General features: G+C 48.6%; 7 protein-coding genes across 7 annotated transcripts; 2 read left to right on the top strand and 5 right to left on the bottom strand.

Annotated features, from left to right (window-relative positions):
* Nucleotides 1-1,117: 1,117 nt before the first annotated feature.
* ALTATR162_LOCUS11659 (uncharacterized protein) lies at nt 1,118-4,967 on the bottom strand (the record flags this gene model as incomplete). The annotated part of the gene is made up of 4 exons (XM_043319301.1): nt 1,118-2,153; nt 3,318-4,072; nt 4,125-4,212; nt 4,264-4,967. The coding sequence occupies 4 exons, from the start codon at nt 4,965-4,967 to the stop codon at nt 1,118-1,120; spliced, it is 2,583 nt and encodes an 860-aa protein (XP_043175236.1).
* Nucleotides 4,968-7,210: 2,243 nt separating this feature from the next.
* On the bottom strand, nt 7,211-7,501 carry ALTATR162_LOCUS11658 (uncharacterized protein; the record flags this gene model as incomplete). Its single annotated transcript, XM_043319300.1, has 1 exon — nt 7,211-7,501. The coding sequence occupies one exon, from the start codon at nt 7,499-7,501 to the stop codon at nt 7,211-7,213; it is 291 nt and encodes a 96-aa protein (XP_043175235.1).
* A 1,145-nt stretch (nt 7,502-8,646) lies between these two features.
* On the top strand, nt 8,647-9,122 carry ALTATR162_LOCUS11657 (uncharacterized protein; the record flags this gene model as incomplete). Its single annotated transcript, XM_043319299.1, has 3 exons — nt 8,647-8,656; nt 8,714-8,959; nt 9,028-9,122. The coding sequence occupies 3 exons, from the start codon at nt 8,647-8,649 to the stop codon at nt 9,120-9,122; spliced, it is 351 nt and encodes a 116-aa protein (XP_043175234.1).
* Nucleotides 9,123-9,456: 334 nt separating this feature from the next.
* ALTATR162_LOCUS11656 (uncharacterized protein) lies at nt 9,457-9,923 on the bottom strand (the record flags this gene model as incomplete). The annotated part of the gene is made up of 3 exons (XM_043319298.1): nt 9,457-9,531; nt 9,579-9,702; nt 9,754-9,923. 3 exons carry the CDS (start codon nt 9,921-9,923, stop codon nt 9,457-9,459), a joined length of 369 nt encoding a protein of 122 aa, XP_043175233.1.
* A 514-nt stretch (nt 9,924-10,437) lies between these two features.
* Nucleotides 10,438-10,896, bottom strand: ALTATR162_LOCUS11655 (uncharacterized protein; the record flags this gene model as incomplete). Its single annotated transcript, XM_043319297.1, has 1 exon — nt 10,438-10,896. The coding sequence occupies one exon, from the start codon at nt 10,894-10,896 to the stop codon at nt 10,438-10,440; it is 459 nt and encodes a 152-aa protein (XP_043175232.1).
* Nucleotides 10,897-12,908: 2,012 nt separating this feature from the next.
* ALTATR162_LOCUS11654 (uncharacterized protein) lies at nt 12,909-13,855 on the top strand (the record flags this gene model as incomplete). Its single annotated transcript, XM_043319296.1, has 3 exons — nt 12,909-13,078; nt 13,160-13,577; nt 13,628-13,855. The coding sequence occupies 3 exons, from the start codon at nt 12,909-12,911 to the stop codon at nt 13,853-13,855; spliced, it is 816 nt and encodes a 271-aa protein (XP_043175231.1).
* A 508-nt stretch (nt 13,856-14,363) lies between these two features.
* ALTATR162_LOCUS11653 (uncharacterized protein) lies at nt 14,364-15,399 on the bottom strand (the record flags this gene model as incomplete). The annotated part of the gene is made up of 3 exons (XM_043319295.1): nt 14,364-14,890; nt 14,974-15,315; nt 15,378-15,399. The coding sequence occupies 3 exons, from the start codon at nt 15,397-15,399 to the stop codon at nt 14,364-14,366; spliced, it is 891 nt and encodes a 296-aa protein (XP_043175230.1).
* Between the last annotated feature and the right edge of the window lie 4,421 nt (nt 15,400-19,820).

Raw genomic sequence — 19,820 nt, 5'->3', positions numbered from 1 at the left:
TGAACGTTATATCCCGGGACCAAAAATCTGGATTCGCGAAACAGCCAGAAGCTTCGTAAGGGCTTTTTCAAAAGACGCGAATCATAACGACTTTCTACCGCGACACGGCGGTCCTGGTACAAGAACAACACCTAAATCAGCAAATATCGAATTACCACTTGTTCCAGATCTTCTGCTATTGGCTTGTGCGCACCAGAGCCAAGGTGGACAATCCTTGCGCCAGGACAGTATAGGGACGATAGAGAGCGGTCGGCAACTGTTCTATTTCGTCAAAGAACAATTATCACGTACTCTCAACGTACGCTGGTTCTTCCCATCACTAAAGACAATAACGGGGATTCATTTCACACAGGTTAGTCGAGTAACACGGCTCAAGACATATTCAGAGTATCATTGCTTACTCCATGAAAGTTTCACTTGCGTCTAAACGACGATGTAGAGCCTCGTCTCCACAAGCTCTGCTGCACACAAGATTCATGTCAGTGCGTTCCACTAACGTCAAACGATGAGTACGACTGCGAACCAGCTGGGCCCCTAGACTTCGGGCCCCCTGTTTTACCGTCCAAGATGCTCCATTACTTGAAACACCCTGAACTGATTGCAGGAAAAGAAATGTCCATCCTCAACCAACTTCCGAAACGAAACTGTGGTAGATTGCAAGCTACCGGACAAGTGTCAGCAAAGGGATGGGGCTTGTACTATGAAGAAAATTGGAACATTGGCTTGATCATCCTTGTAATTGTCGGAGTAACAATCCCTGCCAGTCTCTTATTCGGTGTCTGTTGGACGATTGCAAGGACTGACATACAAGGTGCATTGGGTGTCAGTTCTTACATAGTAACTACGTGTGCGCTTATTGTGGCATTCCTCAGCATAATCAGTCTTGCGAAGAGCGACTAGGTGCTACCTAGAATATTAAAGACAGCTTAATATTTCATAATTTTCTTTGCAGTAGAAAGGCGCTTCTAGCTATACAGATTTACTCTCACCGAGCAACATCCTAACACACGGTTTCGCTCAGCATGCTACGAATATACTCATCAGTCAAAGTTTTTTCGATACTGCTATACCAAGACCTAGCGAGGAAGTTGGCGACCTTGCCGCCTCTCTCTGGTGCTCATTCTTGGTTCTCATGCCACTCGTCGTTCATGGCAATTTGATAATCACGCCAAATGCGACTTTTCTCTGGTACCTTCTGACACGCACACAATGGGTCGTCCCGTAGCTGCTTGAGGAACTGCTGTGTGGCAAAATGTCGCTGGTCACTCCCCTCCTCACCCCACTCATCTCGCATTTCCATCAATCTCTTGCCGATTCGCTGTAGTATGAGCTTTACACGCGCATCCTGGCGCGCAAATGCAGCCTGCAGCGTTTCGCATGGAAACAAGAACGTCTTATCCAGAAAGTGCACTGTTTCGTCACTGGACACATAGTGTGCTGCCCATTGTCCAGGTTCTTCGAACTGCAAGCCGCATCTAGCGAATGGGCAAATGCATGGCGCCTTGAGCGTGTGCAGATAGTATGACTCGATTGCCTGGATGAATAGAATCCTACGAGCATCATTCATGTAGTTGTATTTTTCGGCCCCATCATTGACCCAGTGCAACCATGTACCCACGGGTCCGGAACGTTTCTGGATTGGGGGTGAGAGGAATCGCGGTGTCCATGAGGAATCAGCTATCTCCCACGACGTTGAGCTGCTATCGGAGTGGGTCGGCTGCCAAAGCTGCCTCCACACGGGTCGTATCCCGTCCTTATTATCGCAGTGAAAGCACGATACGCGTGCATAGATGCCTTCCGGGCACCCGTCTGCTAGTTGGACCAATTCTCTAGATGGTTCTTCGTTAGAATCATGGGAGAACTTGGTGCTCAGCACAACGTCTTTAGCACAGGGAAAGCGGCGACGCAGTGTATCCCAGAAATCGATGATCTGCTGCTCTATAAAGCTTATCTCTAGTTCTTCACCTGGAAAGTCAATCCACTGCGGTCCGCGATCGACCCATTCACTGTGGAGAATCGGCCACTGATCCTTGAACTCTACAAGAATATACTGCATACACTTGAGTGCTTCGAGATCGTGGTGCGTGGTGCCTGCGAATCCGCCAGAAAGGAGCCATGGGCCACCACCATGGATGTGATACCGTGCCGCAGATCTGGACCAAAAACGTTTTGCGGCTTCTTTGCGCGTTGAGGTTGACGCGTGCATGAGTCGGAAGAGCGTCGCGTGATCACAGAACGACAGTACATGGTGTTGTAGCTCCAGAGGCAAGCGCGGAAACGACGTGAAGCTGTGAAGCGAGGCATGCGTTCGTTCTTGTCCTGAGCGTACGTAGTGTCGAAATGGTATGCGTATCTCACCGTAGAATGTTGCGCATAGATCCCAATCTAACGAAGTAGTCCACGGCCCTTTGGGAATAATCCTGGGTGGATAAGGCATGCTGAAAGGACGACTTTCGTTCCAGCGGACGAGGTTTTGGTATCCAGTTCGAGGGTGAGCCCGGCGGCAGTTTGAGCTGGAGGCGCTTAATCATCATCGTATACTTAACCCCACCTCGGTACCGTTGTAGTTTTGCGCTAATCCGCCTTCAAGCAGTCTAGCGTCCAGACCCTCTCCACCCCAAAATCCTGTTCGGCTTCCGTCATTTCCAAGGCGAACATCAAGTTTATCCCCAAGCATGCGACATGAGCTGAATGATCATCCAATGAGTATGTACTGGTAAATTTAGCCTATTTCCGGTTGAGTGGCTCTTTAGGTCCCAATGGCAGCAAGTCTTAGGCTTTGATGTTCGCCATCGCGTGGCTTGAAGCATGAACATCTACACCTGCGCTATTGTACTGTGTATAGTTGTACCTTGAGCATTGTTCGATGCTCCGTCATATGTATGGCAGATCGCTAGCAGATCTGAAATAGTAGCTTCGTAGTTCAAGCTATCTGCTCTGCTAAAAACAAAAGAGATGGTTAGTTCCTTCCACCGATTCCATTCTTCAAACTAGCAACTCGTGTCTCATCATACTATCGGTTTCTAGCTACTACTGGGAATAGCCACCAGGTGAATTAAACACCTATAATAAACCTTTCTACACACGCAAGACCAATAGTCTGGACGGAGGTGCACAATGTTGCACGAAGACTGCAGTTTCTTCTTTGATCGCCAGCGGCCCTTGTCGTGTCGTTCAATGAGACGCAAGTCTCTCAATGCGACGGTCACACCATTCAAACACCTAGCGCCCCACGAGCTAGAGAAAGAAGACGCTCACCCTTATTCCCACTAGAGCTGGAGTGCGTGTGACTAGTCACGGTCGCAGTTTGAGATGACCGCCTGCGGCGCTGGCGGCCTGAGGGTGCCTGGGTGGATGTGGCGATTGGAGAATCTCTGCGAGCTTCCTCTTCTGCAGCATCCAAGTGAGTCTTCCGAAGAACATAACCGTGAGTCTGTGGTATCCGTTCGTTTTCGGTTCTAATAAGATAGACTCTTGGGACGATGACAGTTTTGTCCTCTTCAAAGATACTAGTACCATAAGGTATTTCGTTGGATGGTTCGCCTTTGAAGTTTCTGATGTGCATGTCGAGAACGTGCCATGGATGGTCATTTGAGGGGGGATGGTCAAAGCTCGTCTCAAGCTTCTGTTTTCCATGCTGCACGATCTTCCATTGATCCTGGAATTGCATTACCAGGCGCTCCAACTCCGTTCCGAAAGTGTTGATACTTTCCGGATCGATCAAGATCTTTACGATCGCATCGTCGAGCAATTTGTCTACGACCAAATCGACAACGTCTTCTTCTTCTTCTTCACTGTCTACTTCCTGCGCTTCAGCAGAAATAGAAAGGAGGATACCTCGAGTGAATCTTTCTTTGGCTGGATCGATTTTGGCTTGCTGACACAGAATCTCGCGTAACCCGCTATTCTCGTCCAACAAATATGTAGGTTGGAATATGAACTTATCAACGAGAGTGGCAAGAGTACCAAGAACTATAGCGACTCGCATCATTTTTGCTATATCAGAGTTGGATTGAGGGAGCGGAATTTTGTCCTTCGAGACATCTTTCTTGCGGAGTTTGTTCCAATCGATCTGTTTCTACGTGAGCCATTTCAACCAGTCTTATCACGCGACGGATGTATACCTGGAGAACGTCCTTTGATAATTCTCGGTCAACAAAACGTACAACCAATTGCATTGCAGATTGCCATAGATCGTTGATTCGGCTGACCCTACCATATCATTGTTAACGCGCTTTGTAGCAAGCAGTTCAAGTGACCTACGTTTGTGGCAAGTCTAGCTCTTCCATTTTCGCGGAGAATCGTAATAGATGCTCGAGACGTTTCTTCGTCTTTGAGGCTTTCTCCTCGAGTGTTTGGTAGTCGTTCTTGCTGTCCTCAAGTGACTTCTTTAGAGCGGCGATATCATTGTGTGATTGCTCTACTTCTTTTGGGTGATTATCCACAGCTGTCTGCATCTTCTGCAGATTCGCGTCCAATATCCCAGCTTGTTGAGCCATGTCCTTCAGCCTCGTAGTCTTTTGAGTAATGTCTCCTTCAAGGTCTTCTATTCTCGATTTATGTATCTTCAGATCTTCTTGTAGCAGTGCCAACTCCTTATCCTTCTCGTCCGATTTTGTCTGTAGTTCTTTTGATCTGGTATTGTATTCATTTCTCTCCTCAACCCAATTCTGAAATCTGTCTTCAAAATCCGAGATCTGTTGTTGGGTACGTGCTTTGTGGGACTTCTCTTGCGCAGCTAATTTGTCTTCCAGGCGTCGTATTGCATCGTCTCGTGTTTTGATATCTTTTTCCCGCTGTGGCAGGAGATCAAGAACTTCTACGAGCACCTTAAATCCATCTTGCGCTACCAGTGAAGACACCGCTGTACAGAAGTCTTGCGCTGTGACGAGGGTCTTAGTGACCGGGTCAATTCCGTCGATTGCTGAGTCAGCTCTTTCGTGGCCTGATCTTGGTTCCCCAGCCATGGTCTTGTAAGTAATTCGTTTTTGGTCAAGAGACTCTCGATAGCGACCCGAGGTCTACTTATAGAGACCCTGAGCACCCAGCCTTATCAATCCAACTATGCCATGATGTATCGCATGATGGCGACGTCAGTGGATGTTGGAGCAGTGACTACTTAGTCCAATTCTCTGTCAGACGCTGCATAATACTAACGTTCTTCTCAATCGAACAAGGCAATGGTAGGTTTGCAGACTGATGGTGTACTCGATGAAAGTGTCATTGGCTTTCACAGGTCTTTCACGCGATATACGTCGTCAGAGGTGATCGTAACATGCCTCCATAACAAATCACGACTGCAGTACATTCAACCAAGGCATTCCGGTGAATCCATATCGTTGGATTATGGAGCGTCGCGCGTATGGAATGTCTGTACGGGAGAAGCGCTTATACGCACGGCATCTGCGACTATGCTGGGATCTCCTGTAACAACTGCGACACGCTCGAGACTGATCGCTGCTGCGAAAGCCGCGCGATAGAGTATCATGTATGCGAACGCTGCATGTTGCTTACGCTAGGGATCCTTGAGCCAACGTGGCATCTACTCATTGGACTGCAGACCGCGCTCTTGCATGTGGCATAATGTAGATCGTCACTCCGCACCAAGAAAGCTGCGGGTATGTCAGTGGACCACCATAGATGGGGAAGCTCAGCACATGCTAAATTCGTGCTATCCATAGCTTGTTCTTTAAGAGCGTTCGCACCATCACCACAGCTGAGGACGGCTATCCGGCTGTCAAATAGCTCCCGCTGCGGTCCGCTGACAGGCGCACGAATGAGCTCACTGATTCCTAAGGCTCTTTGTTTTGGATTTGGTCTACCCACGTCACCGGCTTGCGTCAGTCTACTCGAATACCACTCTGCCTCCCTGCTATGTTTGGCGCAATGGCGCACATTTAGTTGATATCATTAACCAGATCGAGTGTAGATATAAATCACTGTAGACAACGCAACGGCGAATAACAAAGCGAATCGTACCTAGGTAGCGTTCGTCACGCCCCCACATTGACCCCTCCAAATTACACTACCAGCTGTGGTATGGCTAGGCCCCGCGTTATACGACGCAAATGGCGCATGAGCTTCCCGCACTAGTTTCCAGTCGTTCATGACCGATGCAGGCGTTTAGCGACTATCGCACGAATTGAAGCTCACATGAGGATTGCATGCTTATAGCGCAATTCCAGCCCATCTGCATATGAGCCAGACCATAGCGCGCGGAGCATGCGATACGAATAGGAAGCCGGTCATCCGTGCGATAAAGCCAGACATACCTGCGATGTGGCTACGATCGTAGGCGGCCGTGATTGGTAAAGGTGCATCTACAGGGAAACCCCTCGTGCACTTGTTGGACTCGCTTCAATGTCCATCACTTGCAACGCGAACATGAAGTGTAGTCTTAAGTATAAACAATAACTGACCATCAGAAAGATATCTTTAACGACTTATCTGCCGCCGAGAATAGGTGAGATCTGCATCCTTAGACTTACATCTTAGAAGCGTGCACTTTAGTATACACAAGCATCAACCCTCGTCCATCTATCGTCTCTGCCGGCAGCAACCACCTGAAGATATCTAACCGTGTTTCGTCCGAGTACTCGGCTTCCCGTAACTCCGGGAATAGTTTGCCTGCATTGCCAAGCAACTTGGACATCTGGTGAACGGGACGGAACTTTTGCTTGGAGCGAGTTCCGTTACCATACCGGATGCTCATTTTAAGTCTGTTCAGTCATGACAAATAGCCTCTACCTTTTCAGCCAGTCAAGAAAATGCCATAGATCATAAGGCTACCCGCTGTTTATTGAATACTTTCCGCTGACATCTGATCTTAGATTTCGATCATGCTGTCCGACAACTGCGGTCGACCCCCGAATATCGGATCAATACCTTCCACCTCACACGCCTTCTTGATACTCTCCATTCCCGCCAGGTTTGGTACAAGCGCCGTGTACTTTGGATACTTCTCCTTCATCGCAAACTCATTCGCAGTACCCCATCGATAAAACGACAGAAGATACGCATCCACAGCCGAAAACGCAACTCCTACTGCATGCAACCCCTCCGGCTTCTCCTCAATAATCCCATAACACCTATCAATTTTCGCGCGTCCTTTCTCTTGGATATTTTTGTAAGCAGCCTCATCGTCGGTGAAGTAATGTAGACGGTAGAGAGTAAAGTAACCCTGCGCATGCAGTTCTCCAGCGAGGTTGAATCATTCGTAGCATCGAACAGTCTCTAGGTTTGTGCTTCCAAGGAATATCTTGTCGGGGACGAGTTGCGCGATTGCCGTCATGATGGCGGGCATCTCGGTGATGGTCTCGCCGTTCATGTGCAAGAACGGTACCCTGCCCTTTGGGTTTAGATGCAGAAATTCCACTGGGAAGCCTTGCATGACATTGATGTTTTCTGTTGAGAAGGGAAGTCCGGACTCTTTGAGTAGGATGTGGGCTGCTGTACTGCAAGAGCCTGGCGAGTGGAATAGCTGCAATTCAGTTACAGCCATGGTGATGGCCAGATGTCAAGGCTGGAGGATCGAAGAAGTTAGAAGCAAAAGTCAACGAAACTAGTATGTGCATGCAAAGACGTGAGTAGCTCCCGTTTTATAGTAGTTGGATACGAGCTTCGCGGACGGACCTACAAAGCACAATCCTTCCAGTTGCTACCCGGCGTCACCATCTCGCTTAACGGAGAATTGTCAATAGGGCGCGATGAACCCGAAAAGAATGACAATGCCAATACAGCACCAGGCTTAGTTGTGATTAGTCAAATGCGGAATTGTTCCTCATCGATGTGCCATATTGTACCAGGTGAGTTAGATGGACGGGTGCGGACGAGAGCACGTTGAGTTTCACATAATTTAGCACACATTGCAACACCAAGAAAGAGGTCAGGCGTACCTAGTTGTCAAGCAAGGTGCACAGTATCAGGAAAGCCGTATCAATGATTATGGGCTCTTATTCATACCTGCTATTCTGCTCTATCTCACTTCCACCTTTTCTCCACCGTCGCAGAAAAGCAAGCAAAAGGTCCGCGTGGAGGAATACTTTCATCAGCATACGGACCCAAGAAGAGACTCCAGAAAGATATTGGGCTCTGATCTCCGATCGGAAGAGAAAAATTTGTTTTTCTTCTCCTGCTAGTATTTTGTGCGTGTTGGAGGAGTATCATGTTGTGAAAGAGAACCGTAAACGCGTCCGTGTACAGTAGTTTATGAAATGTCGTATGAGCGAGATACTGCTCAGATAGTTTTAATTAGCCTAGGTCGAATGCCCAAGCAGCTAAGAAAAGCCTGTCCCTATATATAGATCGTTTAAATAAAGACATGGTTTGTTATTCCTGTTAAAGAGTGCTCGTACGCGTCGCGTGGCAGGGCTGATCCGCTCACTTACGTTATTCACTCGCTCGTGGAACACGATACCACTAGTCAACATATGTTCCTTGGGTTTGCGATGTCTTCCCTTCGAGGTTAACTTTTCGTATTAGTGTGTGGTATGTATTTCGCAACTTGTGAGTAGCTCATCATTGATAAGTCATCGTGAGCGACATCTGACGTGATCATTACGCTAGCCTGATTTGTAGTTTCAACCCTTTATCAGGCATCCGTCCGCATCCACCAAAGACCTCGATTAACCATCTACTTTCGCTAATATGTCTTATGGTATGTCCAAAGCTTCCGCAGCGACTTGACACCGCATGCATTGCTGACAAGCCAAAGATAAAGACGGCAAGAACTTTGGCGACGGTCCCAAGATCCACAAAATCCGCATCACCCTGACATCTCGCAATGTAAAAGCCATCGAGAAAGTCTGTCAAGAGCTTATAGATCGCGCTAAACACAAAGAACTCCGTGTCAAGGGTCCTGTCCGTCTGCCTACAAAAACCCTTAAGATTACAACTCGCAAAGCGCCCAATGGCGAGGGTACGAACACGTGGGACACGTATGAGATGCGCATTCACAAGCGTGAGTACAATCAGAGAAGCTAATAGGCTTTTGGATGGGAACGGCATTCTGGACTAATGCACTTTTAGGACTTGTGGATCTACAGGCTCCTACCGAGGTCGTTAAGCAGATTGTTATCAATATAGAATCTGGAGTTGAGGTTGAGGTTACCATCGCTGGATAAAATCTGGAATGGAATGTGATGGAGGATATCGCCTTCTTATGAAGAGCTTGTTACTAGGTCGCAGTGGTTTGCTAGCATCAGTTATGATACGTGGTAAGCATTGGTGGCTGGTAAGCTACATCAAAGGCGTTGTATTCAATAGAGCGACATACGCTGACTAGTACGGGCACTGATATTCTGATGTCGGAATTCCATCTCACTTGCTTTCCCATATGAACCATAGACGATTCTTACAATTTTTTGGACGAATCTGATCATCAATGTAAACAAAATCGACCCGGCCCCAATCGCCGCACAAACTCAACACTGGCACACGTCTACCGTACATGTCGTTTTAGTTGTGAACGCCTCCTCCGCTACTAATACCAGGGCCATTCGAAGGGTTCCTATCACCTTCCTTGCTCGATGACTACGAAGCTGTCAGTTACCAGGAAGAATGACATATAATCCACTTACCTTGTTTTGGATAATCTGGCCCTTCTCTATAATCATCTGCGCGACTTCCTCAATCTTGTGCGTTCCGAACTCACTCTCTAGCTGTGCATTCGACGCTCGATCTAGGATGCCTTGCGCTCCTTGTCTAGAAAGATTCAGCAGTACTCTAAGATATCTTCCATTTGTAAGACCATACTTGTGTGACACGAAGACGAAGAAGCCATCCAGCACGTCTACAAGTGGGATTGTCTTGTCTTTCTTCCAGTCCCGTGCTGCTTCAGCACTCGCGATGTAGACAACGTAGTCGTCTCCCGTGTTTGGGCCTTTGTAATGCATTTTGACTTCTTGAGTGTTGCCGCGCGTCATTTTTGTTTACAAACCTGAGGTTGGTAATCTTCTTGTCGCAGGATCAATTTATTTCTGAGGTTTATTTGCAGGACTCGAAAAGCTTCCTTGCTACAATGATTTTATAACAGTAGAGAATATGACCACTAAATTGAAGTATTTTAGTCGTCATACCTGGCTCCGGTCTTGGGGGTCATTTTTGAGCACGTCACTATTCGTAATGCTACGCTGGGATACCAACCCCGCGGAGTTTGGAATGAACATTGTCATGGTACCGTAAGACTGTGAGATCGTGGGACCCAAGAGCGAAGTTCGGCGCAAAACGCATGTTTGGTACCCTGGTGCGAACGGTTAGTCTTGTGGAGCTCTCAATGCTCGTACTCCTAGGAATCATCAACCATCGAGACTGCTAGGTGCAGAGAATGGCCATCGCAAATGAGATTTTCCGAGATGCCATAGAGCACAACTGATTTTTGGGTTCGCTTTATAAGCAATTCGTTCGAAAGTCTATGAACATGTCTTGCCATGTGAGCTTTCATACACTGTTGAAGATACTGAAATATTCCACAGTAACCACCCACTCTTTCGGCCACGGACGATTGGCTAGGTCTTCCGCAAAAACAACGCTCTTGTAACAGCCAGTCAAACAGCTACAGCCTACTCTCATGATCGGCATATCCATTTCGAAGTAGCTGTTTTCACCCTCGAGGTCTTGCAGGACAACTTCGTCCGTGTCTTCTTCCCCCAATCCCTCAGCCCACTCAGCAACAACCTCACCGCTGCTGGTCGATGGAGAACGTTTGCGGAACTCATTCGCCTTGATTAGAGATTCCATAGCATTGCGTATCTCTTCTTCTGCTGCTTGAAGAATTGAGATATAGTGTGGTTCCTTTCGCAATCCCATCATTGCAGATATCGAAACACCTTCCAACGGACTGACACGGATGTGACGCGACTGGCGAGCTTTGTCTTGCAGGTCGTAGATGAGCACCATTGGCGTAGTCGGGATCGTTGCATGATTATAGGATATGATTTGGAGAGTCGGCTGGAATGACTCCTTGTCGAGAAGTGGAGTAGGCGGATAGGAAATGTTCCTGCATGAGCGAGGCTTGCAAGGGGACTTTCCAGAAGATGATGAAATATCCATGGCTAGATTTGGTGTGTAGTCAACGTCGAAGAATGCGGATAAGTTTTTATTCGATCGTAGTGGCTACTTGCAGCATATTTAAACCGGACCCTCGCAGTGCAGACGTTTTACGAGAATTAATTCACTCCCTACGGGGAGTTTACGTTTTTCACTATACTAGCTCTTCCTGAGGTCATACTGAAAACAATTGTAAAGCCACGCGGACGTTGGCCGCGGCTAGATGTTGCTTTACCACGCTCCAGGGTTGTCACTAACCGAATACCAATATCTCGTAGCTATGATGTCTCATTATAATATAGGCCTCATCATGCCTACAGATACAACTTGTGCCTGGTTCGACTCACCTGGCTAATCATGGATAATTCACGCAAGAAAGTTCTACTACGTGGTGCGAGTGTTATGATGAGGGCATGTAGATATACAAGGGACCAGAAGCATCTAATGCTAGTTCTATGAACATGTACGGACTAATTAGCTTACTGCAAAACTGAATAGAGTATGAATACCTACTAGTAGCGATGGAGATAGGCATAGAGTGAAGACCTAACATTCGGCGGAACGCTGTTTGCTGGCGTGATTCGATAGCCTTAGCAAGGACAAGTAAGGTACCGCTTCATAAGGGTTGAGATAGCTCAAGAATCCCTAGTTTTCACTCCCGGCACAACGCATTAGCTTTACATCCAGATTAACAAACTTATAAATAGTCGTAAAGAGATAGTCTTGGATGGACTTTTTGGTGCTGCCTCGCCAAGCATGTGTGTAAGAAGGCATGTGTCGTCCCTTTCTTGAGCCACAATAATTGCGATAAATGCTCAATATTCAGCGGTGAGCCCTATCTAGATATATCAAGCAAATCCCGCTCTAGCAACATCGCCAGACCATAGTTCAAGAGGTCCTTTACGCACCTACTGAATAATCGATCCAACACGCAAATGTCAAGCATCATGTCTTTAAGCCAAGATTGGATAACCTGACGAACTGCTGACGTTCACACAATTGATGAGATATGATGACACCCTTAGCGTGACTAGAGATCGATGTGTGGTTATAGGATCCCTGCCCACAAATCACGTGTCCCCTCATCTGTTCTCTAAATTGCCGATCATCAGCACACCATTGGTAGATCAGTAGACGACATCCAAATGATATTGAAACTTCAGCTTCAGCCAGAACTAGAGCTGGAGATCACCTGCATTCAGTAAGATAATTACGGGATACAGTGTTTTCACGTGCAGTGAATCATAATATTGTCAAAATGACGTCAGTCCTAAGCAAAGTACCCAAACACTGCTCGATTAAGATAGGAGAGCTCTATTTTTAAATGCCTATCTGGGGGAGGATGCGCCAACACCTTGCTAGCTCGATCTGTGTAACGTGACTGCCAAGGTTTGCTTGTGCCATGGTATACAGGGCTTCCATCCCACCTTACCTTAATTCTGTAGGCTTGTATACGATTGCATTCCGTACATACTACAGTCTACGTCTGCGATTTGTAATATTGTGACACACGTGAGGAATATCTGGCGACATTACAATCTATACGCTTAAGTTGATTGGACGAAGCGGGGAGATGGAGATGCGCAGGGTGCAGCTGGGTACGGACCATTGTAACTTGCTGACGAGCATAGCAAACATTGTTTTTACGTAGAGGATCCGAGCTCGACAATCACTATCGAACAGTGACAACTTCACGTGTTCGGTGAGGCTCATACTGCGTTGCGACAACTCCGATGACGCACCGATTACTGCGCTCTGACGATATTCTTATGTTAGGCAGAACAGAGTTTCTGGATATCATCAAGATAACTGTCAATCATTTTGCCATGCTTATTTCACTCAACATTTACCTCCAATTCACAATGCAATTACTTCGCTTTACAAAGCTGCGAGCAGCCTCAACTACAAGCACCACACAGGTCACGAAATGTTCGCGTAGCTTTGGGCTTCATCCAGTGCAAAAGGCTACCCAGAGTCGGGCATATGCCAGCACGCGCAGTATCCCCAATTTGAAGAATAGCGATGTCCCATGGTATGTTTAATCCCAGCGTAACAGCTCCCTTAGATTGATCATTGTAATGGTAATTGAGCTTTGAATAACGTATGTTTGTAGGATAGCAGGTGCTGCTATGGTCACCGTTGGCGGTCTCTATCTCGCTAGCAACCAGAATCTACGCCACGGATCAAGTCACGACACCCAAGCGAAGGCGCATAAGGCTCAGAGGCAGTTGGGCGGCGAGAATGACGCGCCTTCCGAGAAAGAATCCACTGCAGAAGGCCATGCAGCGTCTATAGTTGGCGCTGGGGAAAGTTCTGCGGATAGGCCTAAGCATGAACCCGAACCCGAGTCCCAGAATGGTAAGAGCAACGAAGCCATGGGCCACACAAAGATTCAGAAGAAAGACGACCCCAGCCAACCGGGTGCTGGCAGGCCCGACCCTGGTGAAGAAGCAGGCCTGGTGGGTCATGGACCGAAAGAATCTCCAAAATCTATGGAGTCAGGAGCGGCGCCTCCGGACGTGTCTGATAAGGTTCGTACAGGTGTATCTTGCTCTCACGTTTCCAATGCTAAGTAGCACAGCCCGATCCTCGCGGAAAGCCCAAGAGCCAAAACGAGACTTCTGGAAAGCAAGAGGGCCTATCTAATGCCGACACTCACCATACCTCCCAAGTATCCAGTCAGCCAGAAAAGAGCAAGAAGGGTGAAGGTGTTGCTGAAAGTGCCAAGCTCAAAGGCACCGTCTCTACCAACCGACCTGGTGCTGAGAACAAAGAAGAACGAGGCAAGGCTCAGATGGAGAAAAGGTAGTATAGAAAGTCCTCCAATAACGCTTTTGATCGTCAATTTTTAGCGTATGCCACCTTGCTTTATGCAGTAGATGACGACTGAAGTGATGCTAACAAGTCTTATCCTGTAACAGCGGCCCGCATAAACTCAATCCGCCCTTGAACTAATAAAGGAAAGTATTAACTTAATAGTCGATTACGAACTCCTATTCATACATGCCATTCCGTCCCGCCTAGTCCCAAGCCTCGCTTTTCCCCACCACCACCAAGCAGCAAATGAAAGGTCCACCCAGAGGAACACTTTTGTTTGATTACAAACCGAAAAGAGCTTTTGATCTCCTACCGGAAGAGAAGCAGAGTTTTTTCCCATCAAACCTCGTCTGAAGAGAGGAAGAAGGAAGAAAGAAGAAAGAATAATACACCGTGGTCGCATCGTGAGGTATCGTACAGGACATGAAGGCAAAGGAGATATGCAGCTTTTCGCAAGTAATCATGGAAAGAATAAGAACAATTGATCATGGCGATGGTGATCATCTAGACGTGCTAGTCTTCAAGACAGCGGCCAGCGGAGTCTGAAGTGTGTCGGATGATGGCGCGGTTGTCATCGACGCGAATATGGGCGTCCATGTCAATGTTGATGCCGATGTGGATGTTGCATCTGCTGTCGTCACATCGGTACGTTCCTGTTGGGTCGTGGACGCCTTTATGGTAGCCTTCTCCGCATCTGTACCAGCATCATACTCTCCACCTCCGATGGTCGTCTTCTTCTCACACCCCGTCTCAACATCAACAAACGTCTCTTCACTCCCACACCTCGGTAGTTTCTTTCCCTGGTTCTCCGCAACGTACTCATCGTACGTCTTGCCGGCTTTCTTCGCCTCCCTTCTTACATGTCTAACGCGCCACAGCCAGATAGCCTGGGAAGCGAAGATACCCGTCTCGAGGACCATGCAAGCGATGTACAGACTAGCGCCAAGAGCATCGAACCACTGTTGTGCGACGACGGCCATGAGGGAGAAGAAAGCGCCGAGGTAGTCGATGGTTAGGAACCAGAAGTCTGTTGAACAGGAACATCAGTACGCGGCTTCGATGGATAAGGGGGAGAGAGAGAATAAGACAGGTAGTAACATGTTCACTTACCGATTCCGATGACGCGACCATTCCTTTTCGCAAGCTCAAAGTAAGGAGGAATAAGACCAATGACTTGGATAACGGATGCTGAGATGGCCATGAGCATCATGGGCCACTCTACACCTCTGCTGTATGGTCCTCGCAAGGTGAGAATGAGAATGAGTTCCATGATACCGAAGCTAGCAGCCAGAGCGACGGTAGCTAGAGTCGCAGTCCATACACGCCACTTGTTGTGGTAGTAGAGTGTTTGGCCCCATGCGATCAAGGTAAGACCAGCAAAAGCTTGGGGTTGAAACTTGAGAGCAAAGTTGAAGTTCTGGACAATCGCGTAGACACCGAACGGTACGCCGCCTGTGTGGATGGTTGGTCAGCTCAGTCTACCAAAAACATTGTTCCATCCGAGAAGTTCGTACATATTGACCAGAGTATGAGCATGGTGCCAGGTAGGCCTTCTGTGCTCTTTCGCCGCCAGTTGGTCCATATTTGTGGGATGATTTGTATACACCAACAGCTACAATCACAACCTCCGTTAGCGAACTCTTCTTGTTTTGGTCAAGGGCTTGACGTGGGGGTTACATACACTTTACTCAAGTTAGCGTAGGTCCTTTCAGCCACAAACAGTCTCGGAGGTACTCACCAGTGCCGAGGGTCTAGAGAACCAGAAGATCGTATGTCAGTATCATGACTCAAGTTGCACAACGTGGGTGGAGCAGAGAAAACATACACCAAGGATATTCGCAGCCTAGCGTTTGCGGGTCAGTATGGTGAGGCAAGTATGTGACATGGCTGGGGTTACTCACTGGAGGTATGGAGACTTGTGGTCTATCCATGGCTTTGGTAGGATGGTTATTACTACGTGCGGAATGGTAATAGGTGTGTGTAAAAGGTAGGAAGCTTGTGTGAAGATGAATCCAGAAGAAAGCGAGGGCTCAAGTAAGACAAGATGTATGATCGATCGAGTACGCCAACTAAAAAGAAGGGTAGAACTTTGAGTTAAGTGATCTGGTGGCGTTTCACGTTACAGGAAACGTACAGTCGCTCTACTACCTGGTTTGACGTGCAGCAGTAAAGGTGGAAAGAAGTAGCTATACAGCCGTCACCAATAGTAGGGTGAGGAAGCGAGCAGGTCGTACAAAAGAAAGTTCCAACTAATGATAGACGAGCCGGTTACGCCAGCAGCCAGGTGAAGGCAAAAAGCGGTACCCGCTCTTGCACCAGCACCAGGCAGCATGTTGTGCGTGATGTCAGAGGGGTCTTGCATTTTACTAGCTCTACCGCCGCAGTCGCGTGCAAGTATAGTCGGCTGGTGTCATACCAGTGCACAATCGTCCTTCGATAGTAGCAGGAGCGATTTAAACTAGGCAGCTAGTGAGATTTCAGCTTTTCGGGGAAGACGTGCCCCTGCTTCCGCCGCTGAAGAGCGACTCCATTTCCAAGGCTTGTTGGAACTCGGTTAAGACGAGAGTGGCTGAGTTAGCGTTGGCAGGGATATTTTCCCTTCCCCAGGCCGATCTGCAACCCGATTGGCGAGTCTAGACTTATCTGTGAGCGCATCTATTGTCGCTTTCAGGGAATGGGTCCACTCCATCTCGATGCAGAACGTTGAAGGGGGGTGACGAAACCCCTGGTATCGCTACATGTAGGTTCGGTAGGTAGCTGGGTCCCTGCATTGAGCGTCAAGAGAAAGAACACAAGGTGGCCACTCGGTAGACCCAATCGCTCACAACCGGGACGAGTTTGTATACTACGGAGTAATACATATCAAAGAGGGTAAAGTTAATCTGCATCCAATAAGTAACCTTGTAGAGATATTTCCGGATGTGGTCGATGCGTAGTCTCCGTCGCGCTCCAAGCGGCTCACGCGAACACCATCCTTTTGTGGCCTCGATGTCAGTTCGTCATCTTTCGTTTCGATGGTTCGACTTGTCCGGTGAGTTCGGCGAGCGCGTGTCAGGCTACACTTCAGTAGATCGAAGGACGTTCCTGAAAACTCTGAAGGTGGGTTGCTGACGTGCGGTTGGCGGCTGTGTTGAGACCTGCATCACCTGGCATTCCCGAACCATGCCAGTGGGACCCCGCCTGCATAAGATGGCGTCAATCGGTTTTGTGATTCGATCCTGTATACAGTACAACTAGATTCAGCTAGCAGGAGGCTCTGCTTTCCCCATCCGAGCGTATGCCTAGTCTTCGGTTCCTGGCGGCTCGCAGCAGTCCGCAGTAGCTGATGATAGCATGATGGCCGAGATTGCAAGCGTTTAGCTAGCTAGGTAGCTACTACACACTCGACCGTATTGTAGATGCGGCATAAAACGAGTGCACATGCTGTTATGCTAGGTCGCACAGCCGGGAAGGCGTGTCTCGAGGCACGATAGAGTTCGAGGCTTTCGCGGCAGCTGATAGGCTGTGGGTCGTTAGGGACCAGCTGAACCGGCAAATCGCCGCCTCGGTCCCAAAGAACACTTTGAGTCATTGCGTTGCCATGTCCGAACATAATAACGACAGCCGCGCACTGCGCGGTTATGATGATAATGGTCGTCCATCTCCAGCCGGATCAGGGCGATAAAGTGGAACCGTTGGGAAAAGGTGGGGTTAGGGCGTGCGCCATGCACGCAAGCCAGAGAACCAAACGCTCTAACGATCGACGAACTTCGGTTCATACGTTTCATACACAAAGGTATCGGTTATGTACGCCGGTCGAGAACATGTTCTTTGCGCTCTGTTCTGTGAATACGAGACAACGTACGCGACGACTTTGTGTTGGTAGGTGTGAAAGTTCCCCGCCGCAGTTGCCGCCATCTGGTTGTGGCGTTGAGTCGAACCTTGAGCATATGCAGGATTTGTTCCCAGGACGGCATTGCATAACAGACCAGGACATCTGCGAGTCTCACGCGTCTGCACACATTCAAGTCGTCTCAACGATACCCTCTTCTGCGAAAACGAACGAAACACATCCGTATCGGGGTCACCTCCGGCGTGCTGCAGCAACGGTTAGCCCCATCCGCATCAGCTATACCCATCTGTGTATGATGGTCAGCACCGAGACATGGACAGATAGTTGCGCTTCGGCTTTGCTCCTTGACCCACACGATTCGGATACCAGTTGGATGATCTTGGCAGAATGAAGCCAATGTCATCTAGCCACGAGTCCGATATCTAGGGATCTGAACGGTGAGAAGAGTTGTAAGACATGGTTTAAAGAGGCGGCAACGTTCGGTATGCCGATGTTGCATAAGAAGATGTGCAAGCGGACCGACACCAAGGTAGTATGCTAATGGATCATAACTGGTTTGAGGGATTTGTAACAGGTCATACGTCGCTGTCGTAATATGCAAAGGGAGCTTGAGAGGCGAAGTCAGAGGGATCTGATTTGAAGCGGGCCGATGTATGCGCTGTCGGTGGGGAAAACGCAAGTCTCTGGAGCATCGTAGGGTCTCGAATTGTCTGTTCGGCCAAAGGTCAGGCCGTTGACGTGGTCAGGGTCAACATGTCTAACCTGGCATGATACGGAGTGGAAGCAATCGATCTGGAACTGGGAGCTCAATCAATGTTGAAGCACCGAGACGTGCATACTTTTTGCCTTGGCTTATGTCGCTGTGCCTAGGTGTTTCCCGTACCCGAGTCCTCAGGGATAAAGCCGGCATGTGGTCAAGAGGCGACAAGCCAATCCCTGGCATATCCCCGCCTCAAGATGCAAAGAGCATGAAGCTCCGTAGATGCGATGATCTTCCGACGAGCGCCGGCGACTGTTGAGGGTCCAATTTGCGGCCTTGTGTAAAGGCTACTGCAGTGAGTTGTATTGGGACCCATTGCAGTGGTCAAGAACGTCACGTCTCCGTTATTACAACGTACTGGCCTGTTGATTCCATAGTCACAACAAAGACTGTTCCGTTTTACGCCCGCGATGCAGACGGTGCATGGCTCTGCAAGACTAGAAGCTGATAGGGAAAATGCGAGGGCAAGGCGCGTCGGCACTTGCAGACCTCACCGATCACAAAGTCTTTGAATGGGTCGCTACGAGCCGCCACCATGACGTGCAGAATTTGACCGGTGCGGGAGGGTCGCCTGGTGGAAGAAAGACCTGGGGTAAAGGCCTAGAATTGACTGCAGCAGTGGCTTTCTACGGTTTCCCCCATCCAAGTTCTGTCAGCGATTGCGGAAGCAAGGTGCATCAGAACTGCAGGCCGTATGTGTATACATGCACCTATTCAATAATGCCGGTCAGAATACAACGGTGGTTGATCAAGGACGTTATCCAAGCTTCCGCAAGGACGTTATCCAAGCTTCCGCAATGGTACTGTCGGCAAATGCGGACGCAAAGTATGCTTGGGCTGCAGGATGTGGGTGCGAAGACGGAAGCAGTCGGTGTCGCTGATCGAAGTATAATGACGGCTCGCGAAAGGTGTTGTTCCTACTCACTCCGAGATGATAGATACGGGAGTCGAGTAAGAGGCCGCGCCAGCAACCTTCTGAAAGAAACGTCTGGGCATTGTTCAGGGCACCAGCATCATGGTCATCCAGTTCAAAAGCGTCTCTCGAGTTGGCGGGCAGTGATCCGACAGACACTGTTGGTTTGGCTGGCTTCACTCTCATTGCTGCAGCATTTACCTAGGCTAGACCCAGGGAGTCGACATGTTGCTACTGCAAATAAATGCCTCTCGACAGGGTATCTGGTTACTGCCCCCAAGGGATGACATTGATATTCAGGTGTCGAGGTGTGCCGCATCCCGTTCATTTGCTGAAAATACCTAGGTAGCTCGCTACGGAGAAAAAGAAAGGGCGCACGACGAAAATTGCCGAGTGGATGCGGACGGTGTTTTGTGAGACTGATCGGTCTGTGAACGCAAGCTAGTTTATTG

Source organism: Alternaria atra (genome assembly GCF_907166805.1).
Source record: "Alternaria atra isolate CS162 genome assembly, contig: 35, whole genome shotgun sequence".
NCBI classification, from domain to species: Eukaryota; Fungi; Ascomycota; class Dothideomycetes; order Pleosporales; family Pleosporaceae; genus Alternaria; species Alternaria atra.
The sequence above is the reverse complement of the archived record's forward strand: the minus strand, read 5'-3'. Positions and strand labels throughout refer to the sequence as shown.